General features: G+C 37.9%; 1 protein-coding gene across 1 annotated transcript in view; it reads right to left on the minus strand.

The window, feature by feature from the left end:
- STAB2 (stabilin 2) overlaps positions 1-24,906 on the minus strand; it is a 93,288-nt gene that overhangs the window by 40,091 nt on the left and 28,291 nt on the right. The window contains exons 19-37 of the mRNA XM_007425270.3: positions 24,496-24,558; positions 24,164-24,247; positions 21,324-21,410; positions 20,997-21,108; positions 19,727-19,907; positions 17,605-17,698; positions 16,074-16,232; positions 14,632-14,727; positions 13,388-13,483; positions 12,050-12,091; positions 11,152-11,288; positions 8,894-9,008; positions 8,130-8,207; positions 7,505-7,603; positions 7,313-7,420; positions 5,397-5,528; positions 4,163-4,291; positions 3,080-3,136; positions 152-241 (exon numbers count right to left, since the gene is read on the minus strand). Of these exons, the coding sequence (XP_007425332.3) occupies positions 152-241; positions 3,080-3,136; positions 4,163-4,291; positions 5,397-5,528; positions 7,313-7,420; positions 7,505-7,603; positions 8,130-8,207; positions 8,894-9,008; positions 11,152-11,288; positions 12,050-12,091; positions 13,388-13,483; positions 14,632-14,727; positions 16,074-16,232; positions 17,605-17,698; positions 19,727-19,907; positions 20,997-21,108; positions 21,324-21,410; positions 24,164-24,247; positions 24,496-24,558 (1,959 nt within the window). The remainder of the gene's footprint in view (positions 1-151; positions 242-3,079; positions 3,137-4,162; positions 4,292-5,396; positions 5,529-7,312; positions 7,421-7,504; positions 7,604-8,129; positions 8,208-8,893; positions 9,009-11,151; positions 11,289-12,049; positions 12,092-13,387; positions 13,484-14,631; positions 14,728-16,073; positions 16,233-17,604; positions 17,699-19,726; positions 19,908-20,996; positions 21,109-21,323; positions 21,411-24,163; positions 24,248-24,495; positions 24,559-24,906) is intronic.

A 24,906-nucleotide genomic window follows, 5' to 3' on the forward strand; every position in this document is an offset into this window, starting at 1 on the left:
CCCTCAAAGAAAAGAAATGTTGCCACTGAATTATTATGAAGTGGATCTGGGGGCTCAGCATCCTGCACCTTCTGGATTTAGTATCTCAGGCTTGGAGCAATGTATAAACCTAACACTCTTTTTCATGGAATTGTAGCAATAGTATACTTACAATTATAGTTTTAGCACATTTTGACTGGCATCCAACACGCAGGCTTTTCCCATAGAAGTAGAAATAATAGCAGATCCCCTTCTTGCCTGGCTGTATAAAGTATAGCTATGTTAGTGAAAAAGTATTTTAATAAGACATATACTGTATTAAACAGAAATACTGCAGAAAGCTGTTCTAAATTTGATGTAATATTTTAAATGTACTTCAAACAGTGTAATACTTTAAAAATAAAACAATTCTGTTGGCTTCCATTTGCACTCAAGATTGAGGTCCAGTCCTGCTGTGGTTAAACTCCTTAAATCAACGACTCATGATAATATTTTACAGCTTTCTTTTCAAGCAAGTTCTTTAGAATTTTGGGCAACGAAGATGATTATTTTTCCTGACCAGCCACCTCAGATAATCCAGAACAATAAAACAGCTCAATGAGGCATGTCTTGCAGTAAAACAGAAAGGGATTACTTCCTTCTTTTCAGCTCCCCATCCAAACTTTCTTAGCATGATGATTGTTTTAACATCTCAATTTTTGATTGATTGGATAAATAATGTAATATAAGTTCTTTTGTTATAGCTGACTATATTCCAGTAAGATGATCAATTCTTTTGGGAACATTCATTCTGTTGATTCAAGGTGGTATTTAAATATGTTATTAAAAAGTCCATATCATGTAAACCTGGCAAACAATCAAAACTGTATATGGAGGGGGAAAGTCAAGTAAATGTTATCTGTACAATTAAGGATTCCGTGGACAAGTATATAATGACTTTGATTCAATACCTCACAATTTTTACCCAATTTTATAGTGTTTTAATGGTTTCTGAGGAACAAGTTCATGCTTTTTTGATTTAAGTAAATATCTTGAAGATTTTGCAAGATCAGATTGTTTATTTGGTTTCAGCATCATCATTAGAGGAAATAATAGACACTATTAATCCATGAAAACTTGGAAAGTTTCTGATCCTGATGGTTTGATGTATATCCAGTTCCTTCCTCCTCTTGCATTCTATACTGATGCTTTTGTAAATGTTTGTTCTTCCCTTCTTCTTTCAAAATGTCCAGAGTTATCACTGGGGGAAACAGAAATCCCTTCTGCACAAACATTAAGTCCATCTTGATGAGGATTCAACTTTAACCTGATTTATTTTAAAGTTAATTTAAAAACTAATCTTACTCTGAGCATATCCACATGTTCCCCATCACTCCATCCAACAGTGTAATCTAGGACTGAGATTATTACCAGTTTACCAAAATAGACCATATCTTCTTCCCCCATTTTTTTTAACCCACTTCGTGATCAAGAGTTTTTGCAACTCAAATATTTGCAAAAATTATGTAAAACTAGTTCACTTAATAAAGACAGCACTTTTTTGGATTTGGGATAATTTTCATCATGGACAATAGAGCTACTGTTGCTTTTATATTCTTTGCCTGGCTTTTGTTGTTTCCTGGTGACTATTTTTAGATTCTAAGACCTTGAAACCTGTTCTTTGTACATTGATATGCTAAATTTGCTCTTATTCTTGCGGTTGCTAAATAAATACCCAGTTGAGAGATGCTAACAGTTATACAGAATATTGAATAACTTTTTCTCATTTAAAATAACTCTCACTGAAGTTGTCATAAAGAATTTTGTACTCATATCCTGGTACATAGACAACTACAGCAGCTATAGTCAAACAGTACAGACAGAGAAGTCCTGGAAAACACTACTGGTTTTCTGAGATCTTTTTCTACAGAGACAGCTATTTAGACATTTCTATGATAATAGTTATACTCAATCCTCTTTCAAACATGGAAAATTATTCTCAGAGTTTTTTTGAGGTTATACCCATATTATATTTTCAGCCCTAATTGTGTATCAATATAGAAACATGGGCACAATTCAGCTCTCTGGCGCTGTTCTGATTCTTTGTTCTCCAGTGGTTGGTTTGGTGCACTTCTCAGCAATATGTCAGCCAACAGTCAGCTTTGCATGGGTTGTTCTTGGGCATCCACCCATGAATTCAATAGTCATACTTATTTTCAGAGTATCCTACATGGGCCATATTTCTTAGAATTAAGGGATCAAAAAAGAATTCCATCAGGAATCATGCTGGAAGCCAATCTGGACATTTTGGTGTAGCAGACCCACAGTAGAAGAAATGCTGTCCAGATTCACAACCTGTTGATTTTTGTTCTTCCTGAGAAAAATGTATAAAAGAAGCAGATGAAGATTGCATATGCTTTTTTTGTTTTACAGAGTAGCTGAGAGCCTCTTCATGTTTTTACTTAGTGAAAGCTTGGCAGGCTTACAGCTGTGCAAACTACAGCATGGTCATGTGGCCACTCCAGCCAGTGTACTATTTCAAAAGCACAAGGTTGCTGTAAGCACTCTGCGTATTTGTTGTTGTTGTTCTTTGCTTAAGTCTGAAGACACCATTTGGCAATCTTGCCAAATTTAGAAGTAACTGCAACCTATGTCCCCTTCCAAATCTAATCTGGAAAAAATCCTATGGATTTTTAATGAAAAATTAGATGAAAAATAATTGGATTGGAAATCTGTCCCCCAAAGCAGGTAATTACATAAGGCAAAGCCTCTTTCCAGTCAAGTTCAGTTGTTGATGACTTCATAAAAACATCCATATAGTTTTCATAGCAATATTGAAGTGGTTTGCCATTGCCTTTTTCCTGGAACTTTTTAACATCCCAGTCTAATCTGTAATCCTAGGATTTCCTGGTGTTCTCCCATCCAAGTACTCGCCAGATCTGGCTCTGCTGACTTTCTTGAGATCAGCCAACATCAGCCATTAGAATAGAACTTGTGCTAATTCCTACTTAGAATCTATGTATCTTACAGGCAATTATAGGAGTCCTGGATGCACACAAATATGGGAGACAGACTTAGATGCTACTCCCTATTTCTAGCAATTTTATTCTCAAATACTTACAATTTGTGTACTTCCAGCAGGGCAGTTAGATATATATGAGCAGGGCACACACTTTCCCTTAAAAAGAAAACATACATTTGCAAAAGAGAAGACCCAGAAAGCATTTCTGCATTGGTATATAAGAGGTCTTACATGAGCAGAGAAGCTTTGACAATTTCCTCGATCAATTAGCTTTATTTATCTTTCTTACAATTATTTTCCCCAAATTATTTTACTCTGTGGCTTGAATATAAATCGGCCATTACCATTGCATTTATTTTTTCATGTGTCTCTTATTTTGGGATCTGCCTCTCACTGTCAACCAAAATAAAATCAGTGGAGGAAAGATGAGACCTAAGAGTCACAGTGAAAGACTGTGATCTTGGCTCAAGCACTTCCTTTCAATCCTGATCCGCTACAACAGACTGTTGCGAAGCTGTACAAAAGGGAATGATAAATGATCTCCTGAGCATCTTGCAAATGAACAGTTTGAGATGGCAAACTTGGGAGACCTGACATGCAAATAGAGGGCTTGAGTTTGCTACGGCATTTCAAGCAACAGAGTAAGTATATCTTTACATCAGAACTACCCTTCTTTATCTAAAGCCCAGGCAATTGCTGAGGGTATGAAATGTATATAGGCATAAACTTAGAAGTTGGGGAGAGGTGGGAAGAATAGGAAAGGCAGGTAGAGAGCCACTGCCAGGGAAGGTGGATAAGAGCTGAATTGGTCAGCTGATTAATTATCAGATTGCAGCCCAGCTTTCTCTCCTTATGCTACCTGTGAATTACTGTTCCAACATAGATAGTGATACCAAGATGGAAAATGGTGTTTTAACATTAGGCAGATTATATAGAGATAATACCTGGAGATCACACACACACACACGTTTCTATTACAGAAACTAGACAAAACCAGATTAATAGAAAGTTCTGGGAGGCTTATGTTAGACAGCTGTGTTATTATAATGCTAATTGTAATATATGTCACTACAGTTTAGTACAAGTCAAAAATTATTTGCTTTAAGTATATATTGAATGGTATTTTTTCAATGCACATTAATTTTAAAAAATCCAATGCATATTCAGAAGGGCGCAACTTACATTTATAATCACAGTATCATTAATATCACATCTGTTCTTTACAATTTCCATTACTCTTCCCAGTCCATGGATTATTCCTTTATCTGTTGCAACATTTGGGTAATTTATAGGTGCCTCATTTATGTAGAGCTATGCATAAAATGTTAACATATGAGAGGGATATTACTTATAAAAATATTGCTTGCATAACATTTACTCCCACCCCACCCCCATTTTGTTCAGCTAGTAAGTATAATAAAGGACGTTGCATTAGAAAACCTTAAGCTGAAGGTCTGCAGTTGCAAAAATTACATCTTATTCAAACCACTGTATTTCTGTAAAAACAGATTTTGTTTATTTCTGATCGTATGACTAAACTGCATATAATTTAACAGCGTATGATTAAACCATGTGATGAAGCTCTATTGCAGTGTATCTCAACCTTGGCAACTTCAAGACATGTGGACTTCAACTCCCAGAATTCCCCAGCCTTCAATTCTGGGAGTTGAAGTCCACATGTCTTAAAGTTGCCAAGATTGAGAAACACTGCTCTGTTGGTTATCACTGTGCATCACTCTGGTTCTCTGAGCAGCAGTGTCTGTGGAAGGGATAAGGAGGATCAGACTGATGTAAGCAGAGTTGCATTGCAAGTGTGATAACTGCCCCAAAGGATCAATGGCATGTGTTGCAATATCACAACATTTCTTTCATCATGAAAACAGTGATAACTTGTGTTACCTCTGTCTCTGTTAAAAAGCTTTAATCTAGGCTAGGATCTCCCAATGTGGTGACTAATCATACTGGATAGAATGATGGAGTTATCTTCCAACTTAACTGGAAAGCACCTGATCTGGAAAGTCTGATTAAGACCATTTAGAAAAAAAATCACCATCCCGCTTCAAAAATACAGCCTTGGAAGAAGCAGAAAAGAGCAATTAAAGAGTGGGCTCCTAGTTAAAGCCAAAGATTAATGTTGATTCATTTGTTCTAAATCCTACTTTCTGAATTCTCCCTCAAGGCCAGCACTTAATGCACATATTTAATGTTTACATGTGATGAGTTGCCTCATTAGCTGAGAGGGCAAATACATTTATACCAGTGCATCCTCTTGGGGAGCCTGGCTTAAAATCCTACTTACTGAAACCAACGGGACTTTTCTGACACAGTCAATTAAGCCAATGTAAATCTCTTCTCAGAGCAGGTGTTTAGATAAATAAATTACAGCAAATGCCATGATAATTAGCACTGGCTTTACCTGAGCCTCATGAATGAAGAATCCTACTCTGAAGGACAATCCAAGCATGGTTTCCCTGAACATCCCATCATGCAGGTCATTTTTCAAGAGCTTCTCTCCCAGGATAATATGATACCGGATCTGATCTTCATCCTGTGGTTTCAATGAATAATGGTTGTTAAATACTTTAGCAGGGTGTCAAATTTCTAATTTTTCTAATAAAACGATGGTCATCAGCACCATTCAACAGCAAGAAGATGTTATTGTGAATTACCTTTGGACTGGATGTGGGGATTTTTCTTTAAAGAGAAAGCAAGTTCATGGTGGCTTGAAAGAGAGATAATTATTTACAGCATGAACACACATTCTATAATTATCTGGTAAATAGGATTTGTAATTTTTCTTAAACCTACAAACCCTATTTAATTCAAAGACTCCGTTGAAAAAAGTATGCAGGTCATAGGTTATATTAATTATAACTATAACTGGAAAAAAAACTTTCAGAATTTATATATGTACAAAATATAAATGCCAGGTCCTGTTCATAGGCTTACAATTTCATCACTGCTACCTTCACACTACATTTGGCAGAGAGACAAGAATAGGGTAAAAGGGCTAGAAAGTAGGAGATGGTGAGTTCTAGTCCCGCCTTGGGCATGAAAGCTGGCTGGGTGACTTTGGGCCAGTCACTCCCTCTCAGCCCAACTCTCCCCACAGGGCTGTTGCCGTGGGGAAAATAGGAGGAAGGAGTATGAAGTATGTTCATCACCTTGAGTTATTTATAAAAATAATAAAGGTGGGATAAAAAAAATCTAAAAAAAAAAAAAAGCTGTTTTGCGATTTTAGGAGAAAAACTGTTGAAGGCGGAAAGGTTAAGAGGCTTTTCCTCATCTGTATGATTTCTCCTCTAGAAGGCAGACTCCACATTTCTTTTGGATTTAAATAAAAATCTAGAGAAACATGACTTGTCATTTGGTCCTAAGGCTTCCTGTGTTCTGTGTTCATTGTTATTCAGGTATGTTGAGTTTGAGACCACTAACAATAGGGGCATCCACAGGGTATGGTATAAAAAGTCAAGATGGCATCAACAATGGCATAATCAAAGCTCTGTCTGATTTTATATATGTGTCACATAAAAAACAGGTGGAACTTCGACTGCACTGTTGTGGCCACCATCTTGTTTTTTTTTTTTCTTTTACCATACTGTGTGGATGCCCCTAATATATTAATCTACTCTCTGCTTATCCTTATTTTACCAAAGCAAAATGAGAAACCATTATGGTTTAGCTTTAGAAGAGGATGTGATTTGTTTAATAATCACAAACTCTAGTTGTAATCAATTTGTTGCACTGCTCCTGCTTTGCTTTATAGAATACTGACAGATCTTTCTGTTCATCCACCATCCATTCCAGATTTATTAATACTATAGCCCCATTCATCCTATTTATCAGTCTTATAATCCTATTTATTCATGAACCAATTCCTTTCGGTTCAATCTGATGCAGAATTTTGGCAACCCAGAAGTAGAAAAGAGCGAAGTAATCTAACTCTTCTTGTAAATTGATAACAACACACTTGTTGGCTGCAGAAATGTCCCTGGTGCCTTATCATACTAATTTTATTTGGGCCCAACATCAATCAAGGAACAAATGAGAGATCAATGTGGGGTTATGCTTCAAAGGAAAGACATAGTCCAGTTGTTTGTCCTCTAGAACAAAAGCTTAGATATGTAGAGTTAATGCATCTCACTCAGACACTGCTTATGTAGATATTCAGAAAGAACACACTATCCTTATGCCAGAACACCAGCTAGCACCTAGCAGTGTGTGAGCAATGGCTATTTCTGTTTCAGTTTTGCTCTGAGCCATCAGATAGTTAGTGAACAAATCTCTGCTGAAGATATTTTCTTAAGAAAAGGCTTGGGAGTCAATACATACGAGAGATACTGCCTGTTTATTCTTCAGATAACTTTCAATGGCGTTATTGCTTGGAGCGAAAACAGAGTAAGTACTCGCTGCTTCTATTTCATTTGCCAGGTTGTAGTGCTGTTATACAAAGACAAATGCAAAATTATGAATTAAGTTGGTTTGATTGTGCATGGGAATTCTAATAAGAACATGAGTATTTACAATAACATAGCTCCTGAAAATGGAGTAATCTGGCATCTGTTCCAAGCGAAGAAGCAGTTTTGGCAACGTGCTACTCACTCCTCTGAGGGGTGCCAGAACCTGCAAATACAAAAAACACTAGGTCAGATCCAGACAAATCATTTTGCTGCAGTAAAGTTCAGCCTACAGAGTACTACAGGAAAGGAAGTCACATCCATTATATACTAATCTTTCAAAAGATTGAAAAAAAATCACTATTAATTCAGCAAAATGAAAGTGCTGTTATGGATAAAAATTGTGCCTAGATTTCCAAAGACAGAATGGCAAAGATTCACTTCATCCCAAAGCAAAAAAGCATTTGTACAAATGCCACATTTCTAACGAAAAAGGCGTGATTTTTGGTCAAAGAATTTCATGATTTTAACAATGTATTTTACATAGTTAACTAAAAGGGAATTGTGCCAGTGGAAGGGGGGGAAAAAATCAGAGTTCACAATCAGACAATACTTGATTAGGAGTAACAATTTTACCATGCATTATATTGAGCAAATTGCCAAATTCTACAGAATTCTCTCCCAGTTGGATGGAGAAGCTAACTTGGGGGGGGGGGGGGTATTTTTTAAGATTTTGTTTAGGAAGCAAATACCTTATCAATTATATGTATAATCCCATTTGTAGCTGCAATATCACCAGTTACTATGTTGGCTCCATCAATTGAAAGATTCTGGAAAAGAGAGGACCAAAGGTACTTATTTAGGTGCACAAAATTTACCAGATTTCTAATCAGAACTGACTAGGTACAAAACTACCTTATTCCAAGGGTGCTTCTAGCCAAGACTTTTGTTATCAAATTATTCTGCTAACATTTGCAAAATATTACATTCTCTGTGTGTGCAATCTAAATGTTCTCTTCCATTTGCAACCTTCTGTTTCCATCATGTTCCTTTTTGTTTTTGCAGATACACATTGGTAAAAATTCTACAAATGTTGCTGCCATTTAATGGTCATCTGGAATTTTGCAACCCGGATCTGGCAGCCCTAATTCTGCAATATATATACGTTAACCCTAGATCTATGGAATGCATCCTACCCCACCTGAGATTCCAAAAGTGGGCCATTGGTAACATGAACCTTGAGTTGCTATATGTAGCACTTATTTGTGGCTTTCACTAGAAGGAAAAGGTAAAAAATAATAATGATCTTCTAGGGAAAACTAGCTGATGTGAATAATTACAACTCTGTCATATCACAGTCCCATTGTCACATTTCAGGCCTATGAAAGATTTCTCATCCTGGCTCTTTGAAGAAACATGTTTAAATTCAAGAGAATATAGGTTCAGCATATCTTTTCCTAGCACATATGAGAAGAACAGCCTAAAGTTAAGGGTTGTAACATAATGGTCAACATACCCCATTCCTTTTTGACAATGATAGGAAGTTGTCCTGCAAAGTTGTTGCAAATCCATCAGACTGTGACAGCTTTCGGAGATCCTCGATTGTGTATGTTCCATTTAATATGTGATGCCTAATGGGGAAAAGCATATTTAAATTATGTGAAGTATTGATTTGCCTGCAGAGCATTGCATCTTTCTGAGTCCAAAACTACTGGCGTAGGGACAATTCATAGCTCACTGCAGCACTATACAAACCACAACCAAAATATCCTAAGTAAACCAAAAGACCCAGTAGCCCAAGAAGAAAAAACAGGAGTCATCTACAATATACAGTGTAAGGACTGTAGCAGCCACTATGTAGGACAGACAGGCAGAAGACTAGCAGAGCGCATCCATGAACACCAACTAGCAGTCAGAAGACACAATGAAAACTCCTTAATCTCACAACACATGGACACACTTAACCATAGTTTCAGCTGGGAAACTGAGCATCTTAGACCAAGCTAAATCCAAAGACGCTAGGGAATTCCTGGAAGCTTGGCATTCAGACAAATCAGCCATCAAGAGACACATAGAGATAAACCATATTTACACACCATTCAAAAGAGACAATAAAAAAGCTAAGAAGGAAACAAAAAGACCAGAACACATTCTCTCCAGCAACCTACACCCAGATAAGCAGAGATTAACACCATACAAACAATCAAGCAGAAAACAATATGTTTATACACCAGAAAGCTGTTGTATAAAAACAGGAAGCAAACTCCACACCCCCTAGCACTGATGATGTTATCTAGTTGGGTAATGAAATGTCTGCAGGCAAACAACCAAACAACCAAGCTCAGAGAGCGCCAAGGACTCCACAGTTCAACCCTGAGCTACATATATTCTCTTCTATTGGCACAATCCTCTCCAACATAGAGTATCTGCAGATATGTTCTTCTACCTAGGTGATACAGTCTTTTCTGTAAATAGGGGCCCCTACTATGTAGTTCCTTGCCATAAATGCCATCTTTCATGATCATATGGAAGGTACTGGCCAAGCAATTGAATCCACAGCTATATATTCAAATAAGCAGTGCCAGTTCTTTTTTGATCTTAGCGACTATACTTTGTTTTTTTATTTTGTTTCATTTTGTTCTGTTTCTTCAGTTGTTTTGTTATTTATATCCTGCCACAAGTCTCTTTCATTATTAATATTTAATTCATATCATATTGAATTTATATCTTGATTTTTTTTCTCTTAGACCTCAAGGCAGCACACATGAGGGAGTCTCTTCTCCTGAATCCCTACAACAACCATCCTGTGAGGGAGATTAGGCTGAGGTAAATGAATGAGCCTAGGACATGCAGTGAGCTTTATGACTTGAACCTGGGTCCCAGTCCAGCTCTTCATTGTCTCATGCTAGACAAACCAATAAATGAACATGATGTTCAGGGAAACATAGAAAAAGCATAGAAAGAGACATCTGGGCTGCTAAATATGGGTTGCTTCTCAGGTGCTGCCATATTACATCACTGAATTACAGTGAGATTTGAAAGCATATCTCTGACATAAAAAGACATAAAACCAATTAAGTAGCACAAGACATTCATGGAAACTTAGCTCCTCCCAAAACCAGAACAGAATTTTCTAAATCTGAAGTAAATATAGTAATTATTTCCTAGCTGGCCAAAGGAAACAAGACAAATGAATTTGTGCTAAGGATACAAAACTGAGTTCTGGGTTCCAATACAATAAAAAAGGAAAAGTTTTCATTTACTTGAGCTTGATGATTCCTGATGACTACATGGACCTGTAGATTTTATGGTAACAGTTCCAAATTATTTTCCTTGCCTTTTCTGTTTTTCCAGTTTAGTCTCCTGCCCAAGGATTTCCTGGTGGTTTCCCATTCCAATATTAACCATGTGTGGCCTGTTTAGCACTTTAAAGATTGGTAAAAGTCAGCAGATGATGCCACCTGCTGTGATCAAATATTTAGGTGCTGCCCAGAGTTGTTCTGGAGCCAGGCGAAGCCTGAATGAATTGAATTGAATTGAATTACCCCTGTCAGGATGCCAAAAAAGCTTTAACTCAAAGAATATCATAGAACTATTTCCTTAGGTGAGTTAAAACTTCATCTTTAGTTCCTCTTTTGCAAATGTACAACTCCAGTGATGACTTGGCAGACAAATCTGTTATAAGAATTAAGATCTCTGTATAGTGTAAAGGAATTTCAACACTATATATTAAATAAACAGAACAATAATTATGACCCAAATACTTTAACATACTTGGTTATGAGCAGAATGTTGTTTTTGGATGTCCAAAAAGCAACTGTATCTTGATCCATGTTTTGAATTGCTTGGTGGGAAGGTGCAAGGATGGTTATATTGTTCATGTCTGTCAGCAGAGTTCTTATTGCAGCTGTCTGGAAGGACAGAATAAAATGTACTGTTATTAATATATCAATACTGTAATTTCTCATATAGGCCAGGAGGTTTCCCATATGAAATAAAAATAAAAGGTCTTCAAAACAACCACAGTGATTTAACCTTGAGAATTCTGAAAAGCAAAGAAGCCTCTTGAAGCAAAACATCAACGTCAGACAATTGAGGTCACTTTTACAGTAATTTGTATTACTATGTTTAATTTCATTAAACTTCAGAAACATTACAATGAGCATTTCTTTGAAAAGATTTAGTAGTTTGTGGTAATATATATATATACACACATACATACATACATACATATATTACATATATATATACATATATATACACACACACACACACACACACATACTAAAGAGCAACATGAAGAAATAATTACATTACTATTATATTAAAAAGGATATACTTTAAAGTAGAAGCCTAACCTGTTACTTTAAAAAGCTGGAGGGTGAAGAGAAATTTAATAAATACACCCTATGGTAAACTACCTAGAGAACTTTTGAATTCATTCATTCATTCAATTTGTATGGCCATTCATCTCAACAAGTGACTATGTCATATTGGGGAGCGAGATAATGCATAATCAAAACCATTAGTCAAATTGCCATTTAGGTTGCAAACCTATATCCTTTCCCCTAGGAAATAGTGTCACTGAACTCAAGGGGATTCACTTCTTAACAGACATAACCAGGTTTGCACTATTAGTCCCTTTCCTAATAGTTTTGTAAGAGTTACTCACATTAATCCACTCATTAAAGCCAGCTGACAGAGAAGACAATTCCTGAACAGAGAGAAAAAATAAATTACAATTAGCAGTTATTTTTATCATGATACAGTGATTTACGTGGTATGCATAAAGGCTCATAACTATGGCTTCCTGATGCATTGGTAGAACCTTCCTTTGTATATACAGCTGAGTCCAATTCAGGAAACATCTGGATCACTAAAACCCAAATGTCTAAGAAAAAATTCTTCCTTTCATAAGAACTGCGGGCTTACCTAGAGCTGTGGTGGTTCTCTGAGTGGCCCTCTGGGCACTCATACTTATAGATATTCCTGCATCTGTTCATGCATCACTGAGACATTCTACAGCTCAGCTGCATTTTGGCAGACACACTGCACGTGTCTGAAAAGACCCCTATTATTTACCTCAGTTCCTGCAGCAAGCAAATTTTGCATATAAGACTGCCTGTGAGGAGCTAATGAGTGGGTCATGTTAATGGCCAGATGTTTACTTGAAGAACACAGTTATAGGTTCTTCTATTTCTTGGTTTCTACAAAATGTGTTGGTGAGTAACAAGCAGCACTTATTAGTGAAAACACAGGTATATAATAGCACATCCAAAAGCAGGGCCAAATCTATATGTATCCACACAATAATGACAGATAAAATTTGACAGACAAGATCAAATGTCACATGACACAGTGCAATACTCCAAACTTCTATAGCTGGAATGTCCATTGCCTTTGTTGAGTGGGTCTCTAATGTTTGTGACGGAAGAAGCTTCAGTAATTGGGATAAGCATGATACTATCAGTCACAAAATGTTATTCTGTGAGAAAAGTCAGTGTGATCCTTTATGCCATAAGTAACTGGTGATCTGGGTGATGAAGTGCTATCTGAAGCATGGAAAGGAGATCTAGAATGTGGGGCAGGTGATAGCATTGCCTTTGAATAAGGAGTATGAGTTCCAAGAACTTGCTATTTGTTGCAATCTTGACAGATTTTACCGATAAGTCTTGTTATTAGTGGATATGGGGGGAAAATATGAAGAATTGGTCTCATTCAACAAATAAGGAAATGTCCATGAGAGAGTTGGTACCATGGCATGCCCTTGTGCAGATGTTCTGGCAAAGGGCATTCTCTAGTTCTGCAAATAAATCTATGGCTGGCTGATCCTATGACAAAAAATAAGAATAGGGATATGGAACTTCAGCTGCTACGCATTGTTCACTCCTGGTGGATAATTGAGGTAGTCCTATCTCTGACCACATTTGTCTGTCTGACTGACTAGATAAACAAATGCAAACAAAGTCATAAAAATGATTATAAGATCACTTAGAGGGCTTTTACTCACATCCATAACGTTGCCATAGCATATACTGCCATCTCCCTCATAGCCCTTTGAACACACACATTTCCAGACTCCAGAAGTTGTGAGCTGACAAACTGCCTGTGGGGAAAAAAGAACCTTGTTGAACAGCTGTGTCTGTGAATTCTTGGTGTGACGTGGTTTGCAGCATAAAAGGCAGCAGCGCTCACATGTAGCAAAGCTGCTAAGGCTTCAGTTGATGGGTACGCTTCTGATCCAAGACTCAAGTGTGCTTTGCTTATGTGCTTGTGAATATGTACTATTAACTACAAGGCTTTGAGGATCAAAGCATCTGCAAGACAAATACTGTATTTTTAATTCAAATAGATGGATTAACTGGTTTCATTGCAAGGATTACTCAACTAATATCTAAAGTCCTATTATTAAATTTTTCAGCATGATAGACTTACAATATCCTGTGAAAGCCATCATTTGTATCATGTGGAGGCTTCTACATAAAAGAAGGACTCACAGAGTTTTCATGGCTTGCCAATCTGGCACTCATCGTGTGTGAATGCAACCACTCCTCTGGTACAAGATTCTCAGAGGAGAGGCAGATCCATTAGAGAGGTATCTAGGATTACTTTTATGCCACAACTAAAGCTGACTGTATATAGTTAAAAAATGCTGACAGAAAGTTGGAGAGACATTTGGATCCATCATATTCCTGGATCACTTTTGAAAAGCAAAATTGTTTTCTGAGTTTGAGAGATACTGTTTGGCTTGCCCAAATCCACTTTAAAATTTGAAATCACCTCTCCTCAGCTCAGGTCCAATCCTCTGAGCATTGCAGTAAGCTCACCTGAAAGTTGAACTATTGCCAATTACCAATAAGACTGAGATGTGACTATATGGTGACAATAGCAGGAACAGGACCTCCCCAAAGAATTCCAATCAGGGGGCTGTTCAATGGGAATGCAGCAGATGATGAGGGTTAATTCTGTATCTTCATAGAGCAGGGCAAGTGATTTCTTGAGTAAATGACTCACAGTAACAACTGGTTGGAAATCAGAGCTGTTCCCCATAGCATTACTAGCATTCCAAAATTTATTATGTCAGTGCTAAAACATATAACTGGGTTGTAAAGACTAGACAGCTTGAATGAGGAGCCTGAAAGATTACTTGTTCTCCAGTCACAAGCTAAATCTTATTTCAATATTGTTTAATTCAAAAATAAAGCTACAGAGAGTTTGAGATATTTTATAAACCAATCCAAATGAATAACTCACCAAAGGATGGCATTTCCAATTTTGTTCCCAACAGTAGTTTATTGGTTCACATTCATATCCATTGCCCCGAAACCCTTCTTTACATTCACAATCATTCTGCATTATATAGACAATAAAGAATAAAACAGTGTGCTTGAAATAGACTTGCTCATTCCTATAAATTACTGACTCTTTCACTAAAAGTTTAGGAGAAACAAAGTTTAGGATGAAGTATGTCAACTGACAATTGCAATGGACAATGCTGGAAGTTGACTCAGAAAATCCTGCCAACTCAACACAAGACTGCAGATGTATTTATTATATTAGTGCTAAAACTTATAGTTAAGTTGTAAAGACCAGACAACTTGAACATCCCATGCAAAGACCAAGGACCAAGGACCAAGGACCAAGGACCAAGGACCAAGGACCAAGGACCAAGGACCAAGGACCAAGGACTGCAGATGCACAAGTTCAGCTATTGCATACTTTATACAACAGGTTCTATTTATTCAGTCTTTCAGCTCATACTGTATCGTATTGTTAAGGCTGCATCAAAGTGAATGTATTTCAATACTTTTGAAGAGTGTCCCAAAAGCTCAGACAATAAAATATGCAGTATCTAAAATCTGAAGAGGGGCCAGTTTCTTGGATCCTGTCAATCCATCTTCACTACTATATTGTCCTTGTTGTTTCTTGATGTGTTTCTGAAGCCCAGTTCAGCGTTTAGGATCTGAATACCTGAATGTCCATCTCATCCACCATGAGCATGTCTGATTAATCAGTTACATCAGAGCAGGATCTTCTCTTTGCTCAGCACTTACAAGAATTCCAGTTGATGGATGCATGAGACAGAACCATCTTGGTAAAGTCACAGGGTAGCATCCTATCCTACTACATCTGTCTGACACCTTTTCCTGTATCCTGTCTTCATGTCAAGAAATAGTCATTTCATTTACATGAGTCTATGGCCTTGGCTGATTGCTTGATGGTATTTACTTTTTTTCTCTTTATACATAAACATATATCTCCACATGCGTGCACACACAGAGTTGCTTTTCAACTCTTTTGCTTACAAAATGCCTTGCTAGGTTGATATGGGGCTGATAGTAGATATAGCAACTGACCTCAGACAATACTTCAGCAATTCTAGAATGGCTATGATTCCTTCTATGGCCACCTTCCTGATCTATGGACTGCATGCTCATGAACTATACTATTATTGCAAAAACCATGAGCCCAATGTTATAGAACTTTCTTCTTCAACGCTGTGCCCTCCAGATGTGTTAGGGCTGCCATTGGCCAGACTGATTGAAAACGTTCAGTGTTGCAATCCCAGTATATTGGAAGGATGCACCCGTGAAGAAGGATGTTCTCCATTATTGACATCCAACAGTTGACACCTTCTCTAGTATTACTGCATAAAAACTATACGGTGTAAAATGTTAAGGAAGAAGAAAACTTACTTGGCCTGGACCTATGTATAGGCAAGTAGCATTAGTGTGACACCCTCCAAAATTTGACAGCAGGCAATTGTTGATTTCTGAACAGTCTCTTCCATTTCCTGTCCATCCTGGCTGGCACACACATTCATGAGTTCCAGGACCAGTCTTGATGCATTCTGCCTACGAGTATATTTCTGGGAGTAAATACTACAATCTGCTGTTTTTTTACACATAATGAAATGAGAGGAAAGGAAAGTAGGGTCTTTCAATATAAACTGTGTAGTAGCATAGAACAATGAAGTCTTCAGTGGTAAAAAAGATGATCAGATTTCACTTATGATTCACCTGCATAAATGTAACTACATGGGAATAAATGTAAATACTTCATATTATCCTACCTTTTGATTTTGGACTATGATTTCAGTGAGAAATTTAGTATTAATTACAAATAAGACTAAATTCTTATGGATCTATGCCTCTAGAATTAGGCTCACAGATTTTCATATCTTGTTCAAGATATGTGGAAACATTCACCCAACTGATAGTAAATACATTCTGAATCACGTATACTAAATTATAATGCCTTCATTTCTTAATCAGTTTTCTCTCATCTCAGAACTATTGTTTTTCCAGACTAAAAACAATTTGATCACTTGTTAAATGATAACCGCTATTTTCTTGCATGTGCTAAATTCTGATTTTATGTACACAGTTTTATTTGAAGTATTAGAGGAAAGGAAGAATATAAACCTAATGAATAAGTAATAATTCATAAGTGGGACTAAAGTCAGTGGGGGAAGAACCAGAGCTCAAAGTGAACATATTACTTTCTCTTTCTCCCATCCAGAGGGCTGACTGCCAAATGTCTGATTGCAGATAACCTTTTCATTTAGAGCAGTGTTTCTCAACCTCATGGACTTTAAGATGTGTGGACTTCAACTCCCAGAATTCCCCCAGCCAGCATGTTTGCCGGTTTGCCTATCCCTGTTCTAGAATGACTATTGAGGTGCTGTTTTCATTTTTAAAAAATGACTGGTTTCAGGGCTGAAAAAACAACACATTGGTCAATTCAAATAATTAACCTAAAAACTACAAACATAACTATTCTCATTTCCCATATTAAAATGTCCAAAATTCATGGTCAGGCAACTAATAAATACATTGCCCAACTGACTAATTAAAGCAGATCCTGTGAAATTATGAAAAAATAAAACAAACCTTTAGCTGTGAACTGTACCTGGAAGTCAACCTGTATGATTATTATTTATTCTTTTAATGAAGTTATGCATGTACTGGAAGAGGAAGAGGAAAGTGCTTTCTGTGAAATGATGAACTGGCTTCCTTTGCCTATTACTTTTAAATAAAATAATGAAACCAATTTGAGATACACAAGAACGTATTTTATTTACCCTTGGTAGTGACTATTTTAAATGTAAATTTGTATGATATCAGTCTGGAAGATGTAATTCAGAATTTAAATGGGATCAAATAAGATTATGCCTATATTTACAGTTTCCTCTACCAGAAAAAAAATTAAGACATTTATACTTACATTAGCATTACAACTGTGTGGATTTATATGAGCACAAGGATCAATTTCACTGCAAATTATTCCATCACCTTCATAGCCGGGTTTACAAGCACAGCTAAAATTGTACATAAAAGAATGTGGAATTAATAGGCTTGGAAAGGGTAAAACAGTTAAAGATACATTCCAGCACTGAACAGCAGCATAGCTACAGAGCCGCAGAGAGAGATTTTTCCTGTCTGCTCCCTAAAGGATATTTTGATACAGGCACTGTATTATTCATAAAGTCAGTTCGGTTCTTCAGCTTTTGGGTGCTATGAAGGACAAATAAATAGTGGAGTCCTTGGGGATATTCACCTCTATTGGGACAAATAAATAGTTGTATTTTTACTCCTGTGGGTGGAGAAAGGTGCTTGGAAAAATTTCTGACCAAGAAGCCAAGTTATCATAGCTATCATTGGTACAGTCAGTTTGGTCTAGTGGTTAAGGCACAAGGCTAGAAAGCAGAAGGCTGTGAGTTCTAGTCCTGCCTCAGGCAAAAAAGCAAGCTGGGTGACTTTGGGCCAGTCCCTCTCTCTCAGCCCAACTCATTCGTTGTTGCTGTGGGGAAAATAGGAGGAGGAAGGAGTATCAGATATGTTCGCCACCTTGAGTTATTTATAAAAATAATAAAGGTGGGATAAAAAAATAAAGAGTGAAAAGAGAAATATGTAGCTTGATGGGGGAGTCCAGCGATGCAGCACCAGTTGTTTTTCTGCTTTAGGGAACTGAATTTTTTGAGGGAGCTCTGCCTTTTATGAAGGGTTCTAAATAACTGAATACTGCAGGGACACCTCATGCCCAGTATGAAGTTCAAGGACATTTAGCTATTGGTCTCAGTGGTTTTTGGTGATAGTGGGGATTCTTTTTGTAAATTGGACCTAATCAATCTGTTATGTGGATGTTGGACTTCTGCCCCAAAGTTCTGGATGGTCCATCTGCTTGTATGGCCAAAATGCAAGCTCTGAGGCCTTTAATGACATCTTCACCTACAACCTCAGAATCTCAGCTATCAGGACTGGGAATGGTGTAGAAATGTGGAAAACTACTGCTGGACAGAGCACTAGCCAGTTTAGAATAAGGAAGTTCTTTGTATGTTATTCTCCCAAGACAATTTCTATTCTTGCTCTTTATAACTAGTGGGGGTAGTGGTAGCCCAAAGGGTTGGAATAAAGATTCAAGGATCCAAAGCTCAGAGGGATTCTCCCCATAAATTCTTCTCTTGTTAAATAATATGACATCTCTCTACTCTCTCCCTTGGTTGCTCGTGGATGAAACAAAGAGGCTGCATAGTTTGAGGCTGTGATACACTCAAGTTTTTCTAAAACTTAAAGGAAATAAGAAGTAGTTGCATTGCTACCTGGTAAGGGAGAGGGGAGAGAAAGAAAAGTAGAAACAGCTAACATCAAGGCGGAAGAGAAAAAGAGAAAGAACATCAGAAAGAGAAGCTGGGGTAAAGAAAAACTGATACGTAGCTGAGCATTCAAGAATGTTGGGAGGCTCCATCTTGCCAAGGACCATCCATGTTGCACTTCACCGCTATCCTCTGGACATGCTTTTCCTCATGGCAATTTGCTACTTGCATTTTATGCAGCTGGAAGAAATTATACTGAGACTCCAGCATGCAGGAATAAAGTCTTTGTCAAGAGAAGACGTATTGATGACTAACCTGTCTGTGAAGGTGGCAAGCAGCATGTATTTCTGAGTGCCAGTCAGAAAAGATGGAAATTTACTATAATACCAAGTGAGTTGGGACAATGGATTAAAAGTCAGTGTGTGAGTATGAAAATGTCTGTATGCACATCCGTGTACGGTGTAAAATAGGAAAGGAATGCTTAGGAAACCTCTTGTGAGGACCTTCTCTTGTGAGAGACAGCGAATAAATGAGGTGAAAAACAATACCAATAACGATCAGTCTCCTTTTGTTTGAAGTATTGTGTAACCAGACAGGACAGTCAAGAAGAAAGCCCATTAAAAAATCACAACTATCAGCATGATGCAAGAATGCTCATAAAGCAAATAACTGAGATGATAAATGTTACTTACAGGTAAACTATCTGAGAGGCACACACACACAAAAATGAGCAGATGTACATTATGTACCTACCGCATGGTACCATTGCTAAAGATGCAATCAGCGTGGGAATCGCAGAACTGAAGAAAAGGCCCACATGGAAACACCTGTGCATCACAGGCTTTTCCAGCATAGCCACTTTTACATGAACCAGGAAGGCAGCTCCCGTCACCGTCTAGCTGGTTGTCACATTTTCCATAAACACATGTACATTCTGCAGAGGGGTTGAGGGGTGGGCGGGAGGAGTATCAGTGAGATAAATGAAAGAGACCTGTAACTTGGAGTCATACTTTTTTAAAAGTATCATTAAATCTCTGGTTATATTTCTCACAGCAGACTTCACCAGTTTGACATTAATGAGAGAAATTAAATTTCCTATCTCCACAGGCAATGTGCTCATTGATTATGGGAGTTGTAGTCCAATATACGGGGAAAATGCCGTTTTAATGGGATATTCCCAGTGCCTTTTTAGGATTTTTCATTTGAAACAATTTGAAAATATGTGTATGAAGTCTACATTTCTCTTCCAAATATATTTTGATAGTACTCAATAGTTGGGTTCATACAACTTGGTAAAATGATGGCTGGATTCCCACAATATACTGAACTACCCAACCACATTATAATCTAGGGCAGGTTCATACTTTTTACTATTTGCACTTCCCAATCCTTCAAAAGCAGTTTGAAGGTAATGATTCAGAAACATGGAGAGTAAGGAACAAAAACCACTCCCCCATTCTGAGCTGCCATAACTACTGCAGCAATTCCCCTCATCTCCACAGCACACACACAAAAAGAAAGGGGCGGGGGAATGACGACACTTTAGTCAACTTCATCCCTGCTTAGCCTGGCCAGTTGAGGGGAAGATGCAAAACTCTCCAGCCATCCTTCCTATTACACGATCTACCAAGAAGCTGATGCTCAAGAGCTGGAAGGAAGACTAAGGTAAGATTTTCCAGCTATGGGGAAATGACTGACCAGGAACCTCTGCAGAGCTCCAGTCTTTTCAGTTGAAAATCAGCTTCAGGATGGTTCTTCATGCACCACAGCATAATGACAAATTAACAGGCATTTAAAGAATTTGTTTCCCTGCTCACATTGCCACCACTATAGCATAACCTATGGCATTCTGAAGGGTATCCATATCTTCCAGGCATAGCCTTTTGGAGCATCAAAAGGATGTAGTGGGAAGTCTCTGAAAAAGTGCCCAGGCAGAACTCAGATCCCACACTCCATGATGAGTTTGCATTTGCATTACCACAAAATAGCTCCTTCCCTTATCTTTTGAACGAGGAATACTTACCTTTGTCACATTGTGGTCCATATTTATTGGGATCTGCACAAAACTGGCACTGCGACCCTTCAAATCCGCTCTTGCAAATACAAGTGCCATTGCCTTTCATCCCATCCATACACTGCATTGTGGGGAGAAAATACAAGTTTGAATGTGTCCATTATACGATGTTAGATGTCATTGATCTGGGGGAGATATAGCTGCAAGCTGATAGCTCCTTCTATAATCATCAGAAAGATGAATCACAGAAAGAGCTGATCAAGAAATGGAGCCTATTTTCTAGCATACAACCAGTGAAATGTACCCAGATAATACCACGTGCATGCCTTTATTTACCTGACCGTTTCCAGAGCAGGGGTTCAAAAAGCCACCAGGACACTGATTGCATTCAGGGCCAAAGAAACCTTTGCAACACTCAGGCTCCTGTGAAACAAGCAATCATAGTCTCATGACTATTCAGAATCAAAAATGAATATACTGAGATAGGGTTAGTGATTTGATGTAACTGCTTCTCTTGTATCTTTCTTTTTGAGCTTTCAAGTTGATTTTGATTCCTAGCATGGACAAGTCCCTGCAGTTTTCTTGGCAAGATTTTGGAAGTGATTTGCCATTGTCTGCTTCCTAGGGCTGAGAGAGCGCGACTGGCTCAACGTCTCCCAGCTGGCTTTGTGCCTAAGGGAGGGGTAGAACTTGGGTTTCCCCACTTCTATTCCAGTGCCTTAACCACTGGTCCAAGCTGGCTCTCCTTCTTTTGCAGTGATGGACAAATCTGTCTGTCTTCTTTCCTCTCAGTGTCTCCATCTTAAGTCTTCATTCAAGTTCTTTCCTTAAGAAATGGTTGCACAAAACATTCTTGCTAATGTGCATATTTTTGTACATGATTGCTTTATATAAACACTTTGTGACTGACTTTCCTTAATATAATGCTGTACTGTATGTTCTTTTTTTCTTAGGTTATCTAATATCTAATATTCAGATTGTGGATTGGCTGCAAGGATCATGAAGAAAGAAAGAAATGTTTATTTGGTCAATCACCAGCAAAATTTGAAAAAAATACAACCCCAAAGTAAAATCAAATAGATGAGCTAAAATACTAACATAACAAAGATAAAATAACAAATAAAAATGTAACATACACTACTATAATGCTGTGTTAATTACCTGGGCAAGTATAGATCTAAAATATTATAATCTATGAAGGAAAAATATATAATCACCTACAACAAGATAGCTAGCATGAATTAAACCTCAAGTGGTTATTTCTGTGACCAGCTATGCCTTATTTTCATTGCAGGAACACAGAATTTGACAACTGCACAGGTGATAAAGGGTTTTGAATCTTTTAGAACATGGTTCATGGAGAAGTTGTCCGGCCTTCCTGGAAATCAAATATTAGGGGCAGAACATATGCAGACGTGATATCCCTGTAGACTTTACAATGTCGTAATACATGAGAAATGGTTTTGACCTCCTTGTCACCACAGGGGCGGTACGCTCGATTAATGGGACTTTGGAGTCTCTGCCCTGCAGCAGTGTGGATGGCAAGATATTATGCCTGGCTTTGAAAAATGCTATTCTCAGCGTGGGGAAAGTTCAATTTTGTAGATATCTTGCTGGTTCCCCAGTGCCCTTATTTATCCAATTTCTGCCATGTTGGGGCAGCCTATTAACTTCAGCCTGAAACTTCTTATTGTTTGAGAGAGCAGTTGTTTGGCTTGGTCATACCCTAAAGAAATTATGATGGGTACAGAAAGCCCATATAATGCCAACTTCTGCTTTACGGCCTGTTTCCAGAGAGAAGGAAAATTGTCTATTAAAACTAAAGGGGTCAGTCCGACTGCAAAGAATTGGATTTTCAGCCAGAGGTTTATCCTCCTCTTCCAAGCCCTTACTTGGATTGCAGGCATTCCTGTCTCAAGCCGTAACTGGGCATTTGCTGTTCCACTGGGTGCAGTGAGGATTAATCTCAGAAATGTTGTTTGCACTGTTTCCAGTGCATCCTTCTTTGCGTAAATTCCCACTTGTGCCCTGCAAAGGATTTGGGCCAGTGGTTTGGCCTCAAAAAGTGTTAATGCCACAGGGATGAATTGTCCTCTGCTTGTATAAAACAAGCGCTTAATAGCACTTGTAGGCCTAAGAGCTAGCTGCACTACGTGATTCTGGTGCACGTTCCAGGCGCCTTTAGAGTGGAAAACCACCCCAAGGTATTTAAATGCAGTAACCTGCTCTAATTTGTGCCTTTTGGCTCTCCAGGATTGTTGTGTGGCTCTAAGACCAGAATTTAAGATGTATCAAAATTAAGAACCAGCTGGTTTTGTCTGCAGTACCAAAATATTATTGCTAGGGGTTTGTGAAATTATGGTGGCATCCTCAGCATAGAGGAGTATAGGGATTTTGTGCCCTGCTAGTTTAGGGGGATGGAAATCCGGATTATGAAGAAGCTCCACCACTGAATTGACATACAAGCTGAAAAGAGAGGGGGCAAGAATACTTCCCCGTTGCACTTCTTTCTGAACACTTACTGTGCCAGAGAGGGACCCTTGGGGATTGCATCTCCCTCTTAAGGTGGTGTTGGAGCATAATTTCTTTATCAGAAAAAGGAGGTGCCTGTCAATAATCATGTTTTTAATTTTTTTCTCAAAGGATATTCCTGGAAATTGAGTCAAATGAGTCTTGTTTAAAATCTAGAAAGGCCACAAAGAGGGAGGATTTCTTTTTATGAGTGTATTTTTGTGTAAGATGGTGGAGGACCAAAATGTTGACCACCCTTCTCTGAATCCTGTGAGCTCATCTTGGATTATACCCTCTGTCTCTATCCAGTCTTGGAGCTTGTGATTTAAACATTTAGCATATAATTTTCTAATGACCCTCAAAAGGCTGATAGGCCTGTAATTGCATGGATCATTCTTATTGCCCTTTTAATAAACGGGGAACTATTATTACCAGACCTGAATCTTTTGGAATATAACCAGTCTGATCTATGAATGTAAACAGGGATGCCAGCAGAGGTGCCCACCGGTTGGGATTTTTAAAACTTATTTCAGGCAAAACACAGTCAACACCTGGAGCCTTGTTCACCTTAAGGGATTCAGTCAATTGGGTTACCACTTGCACAGAGACCGTGAGAGAGAGACGGATAAAGTCTTTTGCACCTTGTGGTTATTTTCATCCCTCACCTTTTTTGCCACATTACAGTACTGAGCACACCCATATTTCAGCAGGTAACGATCTTGGTAGATGCATTTTCTGTTTATCAAAGCCTGGAGTATTAAAAAAAAGCAAAGATATAAATAATCTTAACCATGAAGGGTAATCAATGTTATATTGTAAGGCACGCAGTGGAGCATTGCTAGCTTCACTGGAGAATAAATCATATTTATAAACTGTTGACTGGATTTATTACTTCTGTTATGATATAAGGTATAATAAATTTTATTGGAATGCATGAAAAAGGCAAGATCTTATTTCTTAACCGATTGTTAATTGAATGGATGATGCATTTACTTACAACAGGTAGTGAATTTTCTGGACAACTGTTTCTATGGACTGTACGACATTTTCCACAAGTTCCCTGAAACAAGATAATTCATTTTAGGATAGTTGGACTGACAGGTGTGATGAAGGGAGTCCACTGAGTAAGATCAATAAAGTCAAGATGGTGGCCATGACAGTGTGATGAAACCTCCACTAGTTTTTCCTGCGATGGATTTAAACATGGGTAGAACTTCAAATGAACTTTCATGGCTACCATCTTGATTTTTTTTAAACCATACTCTGCATGTGATTGCCAAGCAATGCCTAAACAATTGAGATTTTCATGTGCCTTTAACAATCCTATGTTTGCAAAGAGACATGACCTTGGCAGGTAAATTAGTTTTCCTCTGGTGGCATGGGCTCGAAACCCTGACAGAGGAACTCT

Source organism: Python bivittatus, unplaced genomic scaffold (assembly GCF_059951505.1).
Source record: "Python bivittatus isolate LINGU-HERP-01145 unplaced genomic scaffold, Pbiv_v1 ctg000330_np1212, whole genome shotgun sequence".
Classification (NCBI taxonomy): domain Eukaryota; kingdom Metazoa; phylum Chordata; class Lepidosauria; order Squamata; family Pythonidae; genus Python; species Python bivittatus.